Source organism: Oncorhynchus mykiss, chromosome 12 (genome assembly GCF_057628025.1).
Source record: "Oncorhynchus mykiss isolate SJ-2025 chromosome 12, ASM5762802v1, whole genome shotgun sequence".
In the NCBI taxonomy this organism is placed as follows: Eukaryota; Metazoa; Chordata; class Actinopteri; order Salmoniformes; family Salmonidae; genus Oncorhynchus; species Oncorhynchus mykiss.
In genome coordinates, this window is record NC_143033.1 from 27,464,263 (window position 1) to 27,480,445 (window position 16,183).

The 16,183-nt window shown below is 39.2% G+C and overlaps 1 protein-coding gene across 13 annotated transcripts in view; it reads left to right on the top strand.

Annotated features, from left to right (window-relative positions):
* ophn1 (oligophrenin 1) overlaps positions 1 to 16,183 on the top strand; it is a 69,531-nt gene that overhangs the window by 31,741 nt on the left and 21,607 nt on the right. For 9 of the 13 annotated variants that reach the window (XR_016484964.1, XR_016484963.1, XM_090192120.1 and 6 more), the window contains exons 3-9: positions 3,796 to 3,857; positions 12,203 to 12,274; positions 13,598 to 13,699; positions 13,900 to 14,010; positions 14,548 to 14,652; positions 14,800 to 14,929; positions 15,953 to 16,053. Coding sequence is in view for 11 of the 13 variants with exons in the window: in XM_021623212.3 (XP_021478887.2) it covers positions 3,796 to 3,857; positions 12,203 to 12,274; positions 13,598 to 13,699; positions 13,900 to 14,010; positions 14,548 to 14,652; positions 14,800 to 14,929; positions 15,953 to 16,053 (683 nt within the window). In the remaining 2 variants the exon portion in view is untranslated. The remainder of the gene's footprint in view (positions 1 to 3,795; positions 3,858 to 12,202; positions 12,275 to 13,597; positions 13,700 to 13,899; positions 14,011 to 14,547; positions 14,653 to 14,799; positions 14,930 to 15,952; positions 16,054 to 16,183) is intronic. The other 4 variants (XM_090192122.1, XM_021623214.3, XM_090192118.1 and 1 more) reach the window with 1 other exon arrangement.

Consider the following 16,183-nt stretch of genomic DNA (forward strand, 5'->3'; position numbering starts at 1 on the left):
CACCACTTATTGTGTATAGGAGAGGTCGCAATTTATAAATTGGTTCATGCCAACTGCTAGCCACAAAAGAAAATCAGCCAGGCTCTTTTACGCCCTCTACCAAAAGGTAGCTAGCTATAAATGCAGAGGATGCGCACAGTGCAACAATATGATGAAGTGTGAATATTTCTGCCAACCACACACAGGAAAATGGTTCCAAATAAATTACATTTTTACATGTTCCACCACCCATGTTCTTTACATTATCAAATGCCCATGTGGGCTCTGCTATGTCGGTAAAAAGTTCAATCAGGAGAAACGACAGGGATTATCCAGTCGCAGTACATTTTAATGACCTAAATCATGACATTTCTACCTTTTTAAAAAAAAACAATAAAAAAAAAATTCAAGATTTTGTGGCATAGAGAAAGTTAAGATATCAGACGGGGGAGGTGATATTACTAATACTCTGAGTAAAGGATAATGTTTTGGGATTTTCACCCTCCAGACATTATTTCCTAATGGACTTAATGATGAAATGCCTATGTACAGTGCCTTGCGAAAGTATTCGGCCCCCTTGAACTCTGCGACCTTTTGCCACATTTCAGGTTTCAAACATAAAGATATAAAACTGTATTTTTTTGTGAAGAATCAACAACAAGTGGGACACAATCATGAAGTGGAACGACATTTATTAGATATTTCAAACTTTTTTAACAAATCAAAAACTGAATAATTGGGCGTGCAAAATTATTCAGCCCCCTTAAGTTAATACTTTGTAGCGCCACCTTTTGCTGCGATTACAGCTGTAAGTCGCTTGGGGTATGTCTCTATCAGTTTTGCACATCGAGAGACTGAACATTTTTCCCATTCCTCCTTGCAAAACAGCTCGAGCTCAGTGAGGTTGGATGGAGAGAATTTGTGAACAGCAGTTTTCAGTTCTTTCCACAGATTCTCGATTGGATTCAGGTCTGGACTTTACCTTGGCCATTCTAACACCTAGATATGTTTTATTTTTGAACCATTCCATTGTAGATTTTGCTTTATGTTTTGGATCATTGTCTTGTTGGAAGACAAATCTCCGTCCCAGTCTCAGGTCTTTTGCAGACTCCATCAGGTTTTCTTCCAGAATGGTCCTGTATTTGGCTCCATCCATCTTCCCATCAATTTTAACCATCTTCCCTGTCCCTGCTGAAGAAAAGCAGGCCCAAACCATGATGCTGCCACCACCATGTTTGACAGTGGGGATGGTGTGTTCAGCTGTGTTGCTTTTACGCCAAACATAACGTTTTGCATTGTTGCCAAAAAGTTCAATTTTGGTTTCATCTGACCAGAGCACCTTCTTTCACATGTTTGGTGTGTCTCCCAGGTGGCTTGTGGCAAACTTTAAACAACACATTTTATGGATATCTTTAAGAAATGGCTTTCTTCTTGCCACTCTTCCATAAAGGCCAGATTTGGGCAATATACGACTGATTGTTGTCCTATGTACAGAGTCTCCCACCTCAGCTGTAGATCTCTGCAGTTCATCCAGAGTGATCATGGGCCTCTTGGCTGCATCTCTGATCAGTCTTCTCCTTGAATGAGCTGAAAGTTTAGAGGGACGGCCAGGTCTTGGTAGATTTGCAGTGGTCTGATACTCCTTCCATTTCAATATTATGGCTTGCACAGTGCTCCTTGGGATGTTTAAAGCTTGGGAAATCTTTTTGTATCCAAATCCGGCTTTAAACTTCTTCACAACAGTATCTCGGACCTGCCTGGTATGTTCCTTGTTCTTAATGATGCTCTCTGCGCTTTTAACGGACCTCTGAGACTATCACAGTCCAGGTGCATCTATACGGAGACTTGATTACACACAGGTGGATTGTATTTATCATCATTAGTCATTTAGGTCAACATTGGATCATTCAGAGATCCTCACTGAACTTCTGGAGAGAGTTTGCTGCACTGAAAGTAAAGGGGCTGAATAATTTTGCACGCCCAATTTTTCAGTTTTTGATTTGTTAAAAAAGTTTGAAATATCCAATAAATGTCGTTCCACTTCATGATTGTGTCCCACTTGTTGTTGATTCTTCACAACAAAATACAGTTTTATATCTTTATGTTTGAAGCCTGAAATGTGGCAAAAGGTTGCAAAGTTCAAGGGGGCCGAATACTTTCGCAAGGCACTGTATGTTGTGAATTTGAACATGAATTATGTGCCTGTTTAATGTCTTATTTACACACTTTTGTAATATTTATGAAATGCATGTTATGTGGGAGCACTTACTTGTTTTTCCTTTGCCTCCAACCCCTTTCGATGTGTGGAACGGATGTGGGTGGGGCTAGGTCTACATAAGGGTGCTAATTTCAGAAAATTCACAAAAGGCCGTGAGGCCGATACATAAACATGGTTACCTGCAAGGAAACACGTGCCTTCATCATTGCTTTGCACAAAAAGGGCATCACAGGCACGGATATTGCTGCCAGTAAGATTGCACCTAAATCAACCACTTATCGGATCATCAAGAACTTCAAGGAGAGCGGTTCAATTGTTGTGAAGGAGACTTCAGGGTGCCAAAGAAAGTCCAGCAACGTCTCCTAAAGTTGATTCAGCTGCGGGATTGGGGCATCACCAGTACAGAGCTTGCATCTGCATGCGCAGTGAGGCGAAGACTTTGAGGATGGCCTGGTGTCAAGAAGGGCAGCAAAGAAGCCACTTCTCTCCAGGGAAAAAATCAGGGACAGACTGATATTATGCAAAAGGTACAGGGATTGGACTGCTGAGGACTGGGGTAAAGTCATTTTCTCTGATGAATCCCCTTACCGATTGTTTATGGCATCCAGAAAAAAGCTTGTCCGGAGAAGACAAGCTGAGCGCTACCATCAGTCCTGTGTCATGCCAACAGTAAAGCATCCTGAGACCATTCATGTGTGGGGTTGCTTCTCAGCCAAGTGAGTGGGCTCACTCAGAAATTTGCCTAAGAACACAGCCATGAATAAAGAATGGTACCGACACATCCTCCGAGAGCAACTTCTCCCAACCATCCAGGAACAGTTTGGTGACGAACAATGCCTTTTCCAGCATGATGGAGCACCTTGCCATAAAGCAAAAGTAATAACTAAGTGGCTCGGGGAACAAAACATAAATATTTCGGGTCCATTGCCAGGAAACTCCCCAGACCTTAATCCCATTGAGGACTTGTGGTCAATCCTCAAGAGGCGGGTGGACAAACAAAAACCCACAAATTCTGACAAACTCCAAGCATTGATTATGCAAGAATGGGCTGCCATCAGTCAGGATATGGCCCAGAAGTTAATTTACAGCATGCTAGGGCGTATTGCAGAGGTTTTGGAAAAGAAGGGTCAATACTGCAAATATTGACTCTTTGCATCAACTTCATGTAATTGTCAATAAAAGGCTTTGACACTTATGAAATGCTTGTAATTATACTTCAGTTTTCCATAGTAACATCTGACAAAAATATCTAAAGACACTGGGGCAGCAGACTTTGTGAAAATTAGTATTTGTCATTCTCAAAACTTTTGGCTACGACTGTATATGGTTTTTGAGTTTAATCAGTATATGGCTATAGTCCGCCTCATTACTTTACCCCCTAGCATTGAGTCTGTGCAGCAACAGATGTATTGATGTTTCTCAATGTTTCAGTGTAATTTACTTCATGGAATTAGGATGTGAAACATATTTTCATGTTGTGGCACAAATCTTATGCTATCCTGTATTGATTTCACATCCTCCCCTGTACAGTGCCATGAGCATAATTTTTGCCCAATTATCTCACTAAACATGGATAACATATTTATTTTTGTCCACAGCGGAATCTTTCCAAGAGTTTGCTGGTCTCCTACAGGAAGTGGAGGATGACCGGATGATGCTGGTGGGTTATCAGCAGCACTTCTTTTAGAACCAGAGGTGGAAATAAGAGAAACCCCATCTGGAACTGGCTTCCTGTGCCCAGATTTTCAAAAGATATCTGACCGGATTCCAACAATCAGTTAGGATTAAATGATAGAATTGGGATTTTCAAGACTGTAAAATGAGATTCTTATCCTCCATATAGGGATAAGAATTTGGTAATCCAATCTGAACTTTAATCAGGATTGTATGTCATTTTTGCTTTTTTCATAACTCAAAGGTAGTGTTTTGATGCTAAAAATAAGGATTATCTTGATCCCACTGAAATTGATTTAAAAAGTTGAATGGCACTACAACCAAGAACTGTCAAGGTATCTATAGGTTTAAAGAACTTTCTTACAGCTGAAAACCAAAGGTTCATTATGTTGAATTGATCACAGTATACAGTACCAGTCAGAAGTTTAGACACACCTACTCATTCAAGGGTGTTTCTTTATTTTTTATTATTTTCTACATTGTAGAATAATAGGGAAAACATAAACACTATTAAATAACCCATATGGAATCATGTAGTAACCAAAAATGGTGTTAAATAAATCAAAATATATTTGAGATTCTTCAAAATAGCCACCCTTTGACTTGATGACAGCGTTGCACATTCTTGGCATTCTCTCAACCAGCTTTACCTGGAATGTTTTTCCAACCGTTTTGAGAGTTCCCACATATACTGAACACTAGTATACAGCTTTTCCTTCACTCTGCGGTCCATCTCATCCCAAACCATCTCAATTGGGTTGAGGTCGGGTGATTGTGGAGGCCAGGTCATAAGATGCATCACTCTCCTTCTTGGTCAAATAGCCCTTACACAGCCTGGAGGTGTGTTGTCATTGTCCTGTTGAAAAACAAATGATAGTCCCACTAAGTGCAAACCAGATGGGATGGCGTATCGATGTAGAATGCTGTGGTAGCCGTGCTGGTTAAGTGTGCATTGAATTCTAAATAAGTCAATGACGGTGTCACCAGCAAAGCACTATCACACCACTACCTCCATGCTTCACGGTGGGAACCACACATGCAGAGATCATCCGTTCACCTACTCCACGTTTCACAAAGACACTGGTTGGAACCAAAAATCTCAAATTGGCACTCATCAGACCAAAGCACAGATTTCCACCGGTCTAATGTCCATTGTTTGTTTCTTGGCCCAAGCAAGTCTCTTCTTCTTATTGGTGTCATTTAGTAGTGATTTCTTTGAAGCAATTCAACCATGAAGGCCTGACTCACACAGTCTCCTCTGAACAGTTGATGTTGAGATGTCTGTTACATGAACTCGGAAGCATTTTTTTCAGCTGCAATCTGAGGTGCAGTTAACTCTAATGAACTTATCTTCTGCAGCAGAGGTAACTCTGGGTCTTCCTTTCCTGTGGTGGTCCTCATGAGAGCCAGTTTCATCATAGCCCTTGACGTTTTCTGCGACAGCACTTGAAGAAACTTTCAAAGTTCTTGACATTTTCCAGATTGACTGACCTTCATGTCTTAAAGTAATGATGGACTGTTGTTTTCTCTTTGCTTATTTGAGCTGTTCCTGCCATAATATGGACTTGGTCTTTTACCAAATAGGTTTATCTTCTGTATACTACCCCTACCTTGTCACAACACAACTGATTGAGAAGGAAAGAAATTCCACAAATGAACTTTTAACAAGGCACACCTGTTGATTGAAATGCGTTCCAGGCGACTACTTCATGAAGCTGGTTGAGAGAATGCCAAGAAAGTGCAAGGCTGTCATCAAGGCGGCTACTTTGAAGAATCTCAAATATAAAATATATTTTGATTTAACAAGTTGTTTTTGGGGTGGTTACTAAATGATTGAATGTGTGTTATTTCATAATTTACGTCTTCACTAATACTAACACCACAATGTAGAAAATTGTAAAAATAAAGAAACCTTTGCATGAGTAGTTGTCCAAACTTTTGACTGGTACTGTCGGCATGTGTGCAGTTATATTGAGAGGTGTCAAATAGATGCATCTACTTATTTATAAGTGATATGAAGGCAGGCTCTATTTTAATCTACAGTGCATTTGGAAAGTATTCGGACCCTTCATTTTTTCCACATTTTAGAATAAGGCGTTACAGCCTTACATTTTAGAGTATTAAACAAAACATTTCCCTCCATCTACAAACAATACCCCACAGGGACAAAGCAAATTTATGACAGATTTATTACAAATAAACATACCTAATGTAAATAAGCATTCAGATCTTTTGTTATGAGACTTGAATTTGAGCTCAGGTGTATCCTGTTTCCATTGATCATTCTTTGTTTCTACAACTTTTTTTCCCCCTCTTCCACTTGCGCCAAATACAGCAGTACAGTTTTTTAAAGTCAAAAATAGGTATTAGGTGAACAATAAATAAGTAAAAATAAAAACAATAAAAAATCAAACGACAGTGAAATAACAGTAGCGAGGCTATATACTTACTGCTTATATACTGCTTAGTCAGGCAAATTGAGGTAGCATGTACATGTAGGTATTGTTAAAGTGACTATGCATATATGATAAACAGAGTAGCAGCAGTGTAAAAGAGGGGGGGGGGTGGGACACAATGCAAATGGTCCAGAAGTAGCACAACCTGTCCACTATGGCAAGGTGTAGGACTTTTCAAAGCACTGAAAATCTGGATTCTGTGATCTTGATGTCTCAATCAGAATGATCCTGCCTGATTTGTTTTTTCTTTAAAAATAATTTTTTTTAAATTACTTAACAGCCAAATTGATCTGATCCTGGATTGCAAAAAATAGGATTACAGAATCTGGATCGTTCTGATCCAGATTAAAAAGTAGTGAAGATCTGGGCCCTGGAGTGAACTCTAGTTTTTTGCTTTGTGCTATTGAAGTCATTATGTCATGACACTGCATTATCAGCGTGCAGTGAAAAGCAGCAGATCCTGTTATACTGGGCTTTCTGGATGCTTTAAGGATGTTTTTAAACACAGTTGCTCTCTGATTACAGCTGATGCTCTTTTTGAGGGGAAGAAGAGCAACACCTGCTGGAGTGCAAGAGATCTCGCTGTTTATTTGTTTGATTTCTAGGCTTATAGTTGCTGGTTTCCCCTTTTCACACATTCTTATCATAACTCACCTTGTGTGTTTAATGAAATGCATGAATGTTTTTGCCAAATGGTCAAATACAATTGTATTTGTTACATGCACTGAATACATCGGGTGTAAATGTTAGTGAAATGCAGGCTTACGAGCCCTTCCCAACGATGCAGAGTTAAAAAAAAATACAAATAAAAATGTAAATAGGAGTAAAATACATAGTGCCAGATCAATGTGCAGGGTTACGGGGTGTTTGAGGAAGATATGTACATGAAGGCAGGCTAAAGGGACTAGGCATCAGGATAGATAATACGAGTAAAATAAAGAACCGAGTACCAGCAGCATATGATGAGTGTAAAACTGTGTGTTGTCATTGTGTGGGTTTGGTGTGTGTATACAGTGCATTCGGAAAGGATTAAGACCACCCCTTCCCTATTTCTACATTTTTTTATGTTACAGCCTTATTCTAAAATTGATGAAATGAAAAAAATAAATCTTCAATCTACACACAATACCTCATAATGACAAAGCGAAAACAGGTTTAGACAGTTTGCCAAATGTGGTAGAGAGCGGTGCATTTGCCATGCAAATTGATAATACAGCCAATCAAGATGCTCTCGATGTTGCAGCTGTAGAACTTTTTGAGGATCCGAGGGCCCATCCCAAATCTTTTCAGCCAGAACATATAGTGCCCTCTGTAATTATTGGGACAGTGAAGCATTTTTTATTATTCTAACTCTGCAGGAGTACACTTTATTATTTGAAAAGATGCAATGACTATGAAGTTAGTGTGGACGGTCAGCTTGTAATTTTAGTTATTTTCATCCATATCGGGTGTACCGTTTAGAAATTACAGCACTTTTTGTACATAGTTCCATAAAGATGATTTTTATATCCAAAATAACTCCATTTGGTTGGCGCGTTATGTTCAGAAATCCACAGGCTCGAGCGGTCACGACGGGGCAGACAAATTCCAAATAGTATCCGTAAAGTTCATAGAAACATGTCAAACGTTTTTTATAATCAATCCTAAGGTTGTTTTTACAATAACTAATCAATAATATTTCAACCGGACCGTAGCTTTTTCAATAGGAGAGAGAGAGAAAATGTCTGCTCCAAGCTGCTCGCGCATGCAGAACTCTGCTGGCACCCAGCCATCCACTGAAGCGATATGATCTTTCTCGCTCATTTTTCAGAATAAAAGACTGAAACTATGTCTAAAGTCTGTTCAGACCATGTGGAAGCCATAGGGAAAGGAATCTGGTTGATATCCCTTTTAAATGGAGTGAAGGCATGCAATGGAACAGGGAGCTTTCAAAATAAAGGATCTTCCTCTTTGGATTTTCCTCAGGTTTTCGCCTTCAGTTCTGTTATACTCACAGACAATATTTTGACAGTTTTGGAAACTTTCGATTTTTCAATCCTAATCTGACAATTATATGCATATTCTAGTTTCTGGGCCTGAGAAATAGTTTAATTTGGGGACATTTTTCATCCAAACATCAAAATACTGCCCCCTACACTCAACAGGTTAAAGACCAAGTAAACGTTTACATAAATAACAGTCCATATTTAATCCTCACCTTGGTTAGTCTCATCTGAAAGTGTTAAATTCTTGGTTGTCTTCTCGAACCCTGGCTAACAAGTTGAATCAGCAATACAACATTTGGTTTAATAATTTATTTACTAAGTACCTAACTAATCAAACAGAATTACATATACACCGAATGGATCATACATTGATTACAAATTATGTCATAAATAGAACATCACTGGTGGACAGAGCCGACATGACGGCTGGTTACTCAAAGGAAAGGGGGTTGGGTTTGAGTGACAGAGCGGGAAGACTGAGTAACAAAGGGAGAAGCTATGCTATCTTAAATACAGTATTTTATGCATTCTAAATGACCGCCCATTTGAAAAAGGAGAATGCAATAAATATTTACTCTGAGCTACGCTTCGGTAGATTGGTCGTAGATCGTAAGCCGGTTGTCCAGCATGGATCTCTGGTCCTCTGAAGACTGTCTAGTGGTGAACTGGAGCGTGGTAGAATGGATACTCTGTCCGTCCTCTCCTAGCCCACGTTTACAGCTGCGGGTGCTAACGCAATGGCTAGGAGGTATCACTTCTTTAGTGAATAAGAGTTCAAAGTTCATACCAAGTTGCCATATTATATGCTCATGCTATATTCTGGCTGGTATTGTCGCAATTCATCCTTCCGACATGTAGGTCGTCACCTTCACATTGAAATTTGATGCTAATTTCATTAGGTTCTCTCAGGTTGGCTTAGTTCTGTAGGTGGTCTTGTCCTTTCATTGTGGGGATCTCAAGTCCACACGTCCTTGGAACAGCTTATTACAGTGCCTTGCGAAAGTATTCGGCCCCCTTGAACTTTGCGACCTTTTGCCACATTTCAGGCTTCAAACATAAAGATATAAAACTGTATTTTTTTGTGAAGAATCAACAACAAGTGGGACACAATCATGAAGTGGAACGACATTTATTGGATATTTCAAACTTTTTTAACAAATCAAAAACTGAAAAATTGGGCGTGCAAAATTATTCAGCCCCCTTAAGTTAATACTTTGTAGCTCCACCTTTTGCTGTGATTACAGCTGTAAGTCGCTTGGGGTATGTCTCTATCAGTTTTCCACATCGAGAGACTGACATTTTTTCCCATTCCTCCTTGCAAAACAGCTCGAGCTCAGTGAGGTTGGATGGAGAGCATTTGTGAACAGCAGTTTTCAGTTCTTTCCACAGATTCTCAATTGGATTCAGGTCTGGACTTTACCTTGGCCATTGTAACACCTGGATATGTTTATTTTTGAACCATTCCATTGTAGATTTTGCTTTATGTTTTGGATCATTGTCTTGTTGGAAGACAAATCTCCGTCCCAGTCTCAGGTCTTTTGCAGACTCCATCAGGTTTTCTTCCAGAATGGTCCTGTATTTGGCTCCATCCATCTTCCCATCAATTTTAACCATCTTCCCTGTCCCTGCTGAAGAAAAGCAGGCCCAAACCATGATGCTGCCACCACCATGTTTGACAGTGGGGATGGTGTGTTCAGCTGTGTTGCTTTTACGCCAAACATAACGTTTTGCATTGTTGCCAAAAAGTTCCATTTTGGTTTCATCTGACCAGAGCACCTTCTTCCACATGTTTGGTGTGTCTCCCAGGTGGCTTGTGGCAAACTTTAAACGACACTTTTTATGGATATCTTTAAGAAATGGCTTTCTTCTTGCCACTCTTCCATAAAGGCCAGATTTGTGCAATATACGACTGATTGTTGTCCTATGGACAGAGTCTCCCACCTCAGCTGTAGATCTCTGCAGTTCATCCAGAGTGATCATGGGCCTCTTGGCTGCATCTCTGATCAATCTTCTCCTTGTATGAGCTGAAAGTTTAGAGGGACGGCCAGGTCTTGGTAGATTTGCAGTGGTCTGATACTCCTTCCATTTCAATATTATCGCTTGCACAGTGCTCCTTGGGATGTTTAAAGCTTGGGAAATATTTTCCTATCCAAATCCGGCTTTAAACTTCTTCACAACAGTATCTTGGACCTGCCTGGTGTGTTCCTTGTTCTTCATGATGCTCTCCGCGCTTTTAACGGACCTCTGAGACTATCACAGTGCAGGTGCATTTATACGGAGACTTGATTACACACAGGTGGATTGTATTTATCATCATTAGTCATTTAGGTCAACATTGGACCATTCAGAGATCCTCACTGAACTTCTGGAGAGAGTTTGCTGCACTGAAAGTAAAGGGGCTGAATAATTTTGCACGCCCAATTTTTCAGTTTTTGATTTGTTAAAAAAGTTTGAAATATCCAATAAATGTCGTTCCACTTCATGATTGTGTCCCACTTGTTGTTGATTCTTCACAAAAAAATACAGTTTTATATCTTTATGTTTGAAGCCTGAAATATGGCAAAAGGTCACAAAGTTCAAGGGGGCCGAATACTTTCACAAGGCACTGTATCTTTTAATGTAGGACTGTCGCCCTATTGTCCTCGTAACAGAAAGTTACATTATCGTCAAGGGCTTTATATAGGAGGGGAGAGAAGGGTGTGTTTCATAGTCTATAACCAATGTCTGTTCACATGGGCAGGGCCACTGAGTTGAGCTCTATGACAAACCGTTTTCTCATTAAGAAGCTAAATTACATTTAATCTTTTCACAAATAGTTTCATATTTAAACATTTTAAATTGCACAACAATTCCATGTGAATCTGAAAACTATAATGTGTAGACTTTCCAAGATACATTTTATGTCGTCCTATCATCAGTAATATATCTCAGACGCCAACTGATCTGGCATCATATTCATTTAGTACCAATGCATATTTTCAGCTGGTTGGATTACCGAAATATGGTTCCTTTCCCCCCACTTTTTGATGTTCCCAGACTCTTTGTTTAACAAAGGCTTTTCAAGAGTCCTTCTGTAGAGTCAAGAGAGAGGGGGGGTCATAAACCTCACCCACAGGCCAATGTCATGACGGATGCATTTGCTGTTTGTTTTGGTTGTGTTTCAGATTATTTTGTGACCAATATAAATGAATGCTAAATAATGAATTGTGTTATATTGAGTCCATTTTATTGTAAATGACAATACGTTTCTAAATACTTCTACATTGATATGCATGCTACCATGATTACGGATAGTCTTGAATGTATCGTGAATGTTGAGTGAGATAGATGCACAAATAACATATCCCTATTATTGTAAAGGTGAGGGGTTGGCATGTCTTGGGGTTATGATATTTGTGCGTCTTTTTCACTCTTCATTCACGATACATTCAGGACTATCTGTAATCATGGTAGAATCCACATTAATGTAGAAGTGTTTTATTTACAATAAAAGTGAATCCAAAATTACACTACATTATTTACCATTTTAATTTTATTGGGAACAAAATAATCTGAAACGCAAATGCATCCAAGTTTGTTGGTGTAATCATCGCATGCTAGGAATATGGAACCGAATACTAAACGTTCCACAACTTTAATACACAAGTGAATTTGTCCCAATATTTTTGGTGTCCTGAAATGTCTAAACGGTTCTCCGATATGGATGGAAATACCCTCAAATGAAAACTGACAGTCTGCAGTTTAACCTCTATAGTCATTGTTTGATTTCAAATACAAAACTTTGGAGTATAGAGTCGAAAGAAGAAAGCAATGCATCACTTTCCCAATAATTACGGACGGCACTGTAAATATGTCACGCAATTTTTTTTTTTTTTTTTTCCCTGGTTCAGGTTCAGAATGCTTGTGATCTGCTTATCAAGCCACTGGAGAAGTTTCGCAAGGAGCAAATAGGAGTGACAAAAGTGAGTTCATATAAAGCTTTTTATTCATTTATTTAGGGTGATGGATACTTCAGTATGTACATTTTACAATTATGGGTTGTTGGATTGGATTGTTGAGTATACTCACTTTCTATTAGACATTCATGAGCTGAAGCAACACTCTTTCCTTCTAACAAGTGTGTGCACTTGATGGGAGAAAAGAGGATCAAAGTTTTGGCAGTACATATAAACAATTCTCATGTGTCGCTGAGATGTCACCCTCCAGATTTGCTTGCTGTGAAAATTTAGCAGGAAGCTCACCATGACACCAACCTTATTCAGCAAGGCATTCAGTCAAACTAAATGTATCTCTTTTGTATACTTACCCAGTGCCACCATAAACTGCCCCAGTTGATCAACGTTAAACTTTTTTACCATTGCAAAGACTATTCAAATGTACTAGTTCTATGAATGCTTATGCTGCAATGCAGGTTGACTAAATTGCGCCTTTAGATTGTGACTAAGTCAGATGGGGTGTAGAAACACCGCTAGTGTTGTACTGCACACTAAACATGTGGAAAGTTCAGTGGAAAATGTATAATCGCTAAGCCAAAGCTAAATAAATCAACTGAGTTTTTGAAAGCTGCCTATGGAAAACTGGAGCTGCCTAGTGGTTCTGGATTGGATATCCATTTTTCACATACCCTTGGTCTGTTGACCTACTTTTGACTACAATTGATTTGAGATATATCTAGCACATTGTATTAGGCTCAGTGTTTGTACTGAAAACCATGGAATTTGCTTTCAAAAAGTGTTAGCTTCCCTTTCTCCAACTCACCCTTTGTGTGCCTCTGTCCTCTCTGCCAAGGCAGCTGTGTCTGAGTCCAAAATGGGTTGTGGACTGGAGTGCTTTGACGTCTGTAATCATCTACAGATGACCTCAGCTGAGACATGATCTTAAACCAATTCTAGGCCTTCCAAATGTGTTGGCAGGACTATGTACACCAGTGTTCCCCTACTCTGTCCTGGGTGACCTCCCAGACAGTCCACAGTTTTGTTATAGCCCTGCACTAACACACCTGATTCAAGTAATAACCAAGCCCTTGAGTAGTTGAATCAGATGTGCAAAGCTAGAAGAAAAATGTGGACTGTTTTGTGGTCCCCCAGGAGGGGGTTGGGGGAAACTCTGATCTCAACAGATCAAGGCCAGCTATGGCTGTGTGGAGCAACATGTGCATGTACAAACTGTTGTGATTAAGATCTTGCTATTATTCTTCTTGACTCATGATGAAGTCTCACACTGAAAAAAAGATTGTTAATGTTTTGTTGAATTATGGTGTAATTTAATAAACTTCCTTCTTTTAGGAAAGAAGGAAGAAGTTTGAGAAAGAAAGCGAAAAATATTACTCTCAGTTAGATAAACATCTGAATTTGTCTGCTAAGAAGAAGGAAACTCAGCTGCAGGAGGTTGGTGGAAATCCCTTCCTGTAAACAGTTCAATGGAATTGTTTTTACAAAGTTTTGTTTGTCAAATGTCTTTATTGTATTATAATGCTCCCTAATTGGATAACTCGACTAGCTCAATGGCTTAAAGATGAGCTAATAACACTTATGAAGACTATTTGGAAATAAGCTGCTTTTGTAATCACCATGTGGTTCCTCCACAGGCTGACGAGCTGCTGGACAAAGAGAGGCTGAACTTCTATGAGTCGTCAGTGGAGTATGTGTACCAGATCCAGCAGGTGCAGGACCGAAAGAAGTTTGATGTGGTGGAGCCTGTAAGTGCTTTCTTCTAGTCTCCCACACTTCCTGTTTACGCCTCCCAGTGTTGCTGCATGGCTATCCACACACACACACACACTCACTCACTCACTCATTCACTCACTCACTCACAAGGCTATAGATGCTGCCTGTGTAACCTATTATATGATACGTCCACAGTGGATCAATAGCCCTCATCCTGAACTAACTATAGTTACCTCTGAACACCTGCACATTAAGGAAGGCAAGTCTAGCATGGCACTAGGAAACAATTACTCACAATTGCATTGATTTCTCATTGGACTCAAATGCTAGAGTAGAAATAGGTTAGTGTTCGAGTACATTATGAGTGAATGTTAAGAACAGCCTTTGAACAGCTGTGAGAGCCTAGAAATCTGTTACTCAAGGCAGGTTTGGAGGTTAACTCTTACACTTCACTTCATTAAGTTTTATGAAATACATTTGCCCATTAGAAGAATATAGTGACAGGACCATTTTCTGAATGATTATCAATATACTAATAATTATATGTATGTTGCATTTTCAATGGACAGGTGCTGGCATTTCTTCACAGTATCCTAACACTCAACAACCTGACGGTGGAGATGACTCAGGACTTTATGCCCTATAAGCAGGAGCTGCAGCTCAGCTTGCAGAATGTGAGTAGCTACCGATGATAATGAGATTCAATGATGATGGTGGCGATGGGTGGTAATGGTAGTGATGGGTCTGGTTAGGACTTCAGGAAGCTGTAATAGGGCTTTCTTATAACCATCCAACATGGACTGTTTTGGTGTGATCTGCAGACGCGGAACCACTTCGAGAGCACTCGTGAGGAGATGGAGGAGCTGATGAAGAGAATGAAGCATCCAACCCAGATCGGCAAAATGCACGGCCAACCAACCATTGAGGGCTACCTGTACTCTCAGGAGAAGTGTAAGTATTCATGTTAGTTTGTAAGCCCGCTGTCTTCCCACGAAGTGAGTGCCCTTTGATATTTTAAGTAGAAATTGTGCACCAATATTGAATTTTAAAAGCATGTTATATTAAATTAAGTGCTCTTTAATATAGACCACATGGAAAATTCAAGCAATCAGGTTTTTTATAAAGGCTTGCTAAAGTGCCAAAATTCAGCATTTTTACATGTCCCTCATCAACCCTCTGTCACTTCTAGAAAGATTTTAACTCACTTAATCCATAAATGTCACTTTCACAATCATTGTAAAGACCTAATTATTTTGTTCCTTTGACAAAGTAATTTCTGAATATTATTTATTTCAGGTGGTTAGTGATTCATGTGTCTGTCCCTCATTTTTAAGATTTTAACTATGGATTAAGTGAGTTAAAAACTATTCCATTAAAAGAAACAAAAAGAAACATTGAACATCTAAAAGTCAAATCATAGCGTAAAAGTAGGTGAGCTGGTTCTATGCTTTTTGGCCATTTTATGGTGGAAAACTGAGCAGGTTGAGCATAAACACATCAACCCTGTTACCCATAGATAGACAGGCTAGAATTTATTTATCAAGTTCATGTTTAAAAAAAAAAATTCATACATTTGCCACTCCCTGTTGCACACAATAAGCATCCATTCCCCCTTTCAGGGGATTTATTTATCGTCAACCTATTACTTTATTTGGCTCTATATAGGCACTTACTATAGTATTATTATATCTATGGTTACTATAGTATTATTATATCTATGGTTACTATAGTATTATTATATCTATGGTTACTATAGTATTATTATATCTTGAGATTGGAAAGTCTTTTCTTTTTTTTTAGGTTTAACATGCACTCTTTATGACAATGTTAAAATTAGGTGAAATCAAAAGTGCATTTCAACCAAGTTACACTTCTCAAAAGGCACCTAATTGGTGGAAAGAACCTGCTATATTCCTCTCAACATGTTGTATTGAATGAGCCCTGACATGATATCCTATCACCCTGCTCTCCCAGGGGCCTTGGGTGTGTCATGGGTGAAGTACTACTGCAAGTATCACAAAGCCAGCAAGCTGTTTGTCATGGTCCCTGCTGAACCAAAACCCGCAACCAAACAGGTAGGTCATAAAATTGGTCATATAATCTTGATTAGACACTTGAACAACTATTTGTTCATCTCTGATATGTCAATGGAATTATTCAAATGCACATGTGTTCATATAATGATTTAAAAATATATATATATTT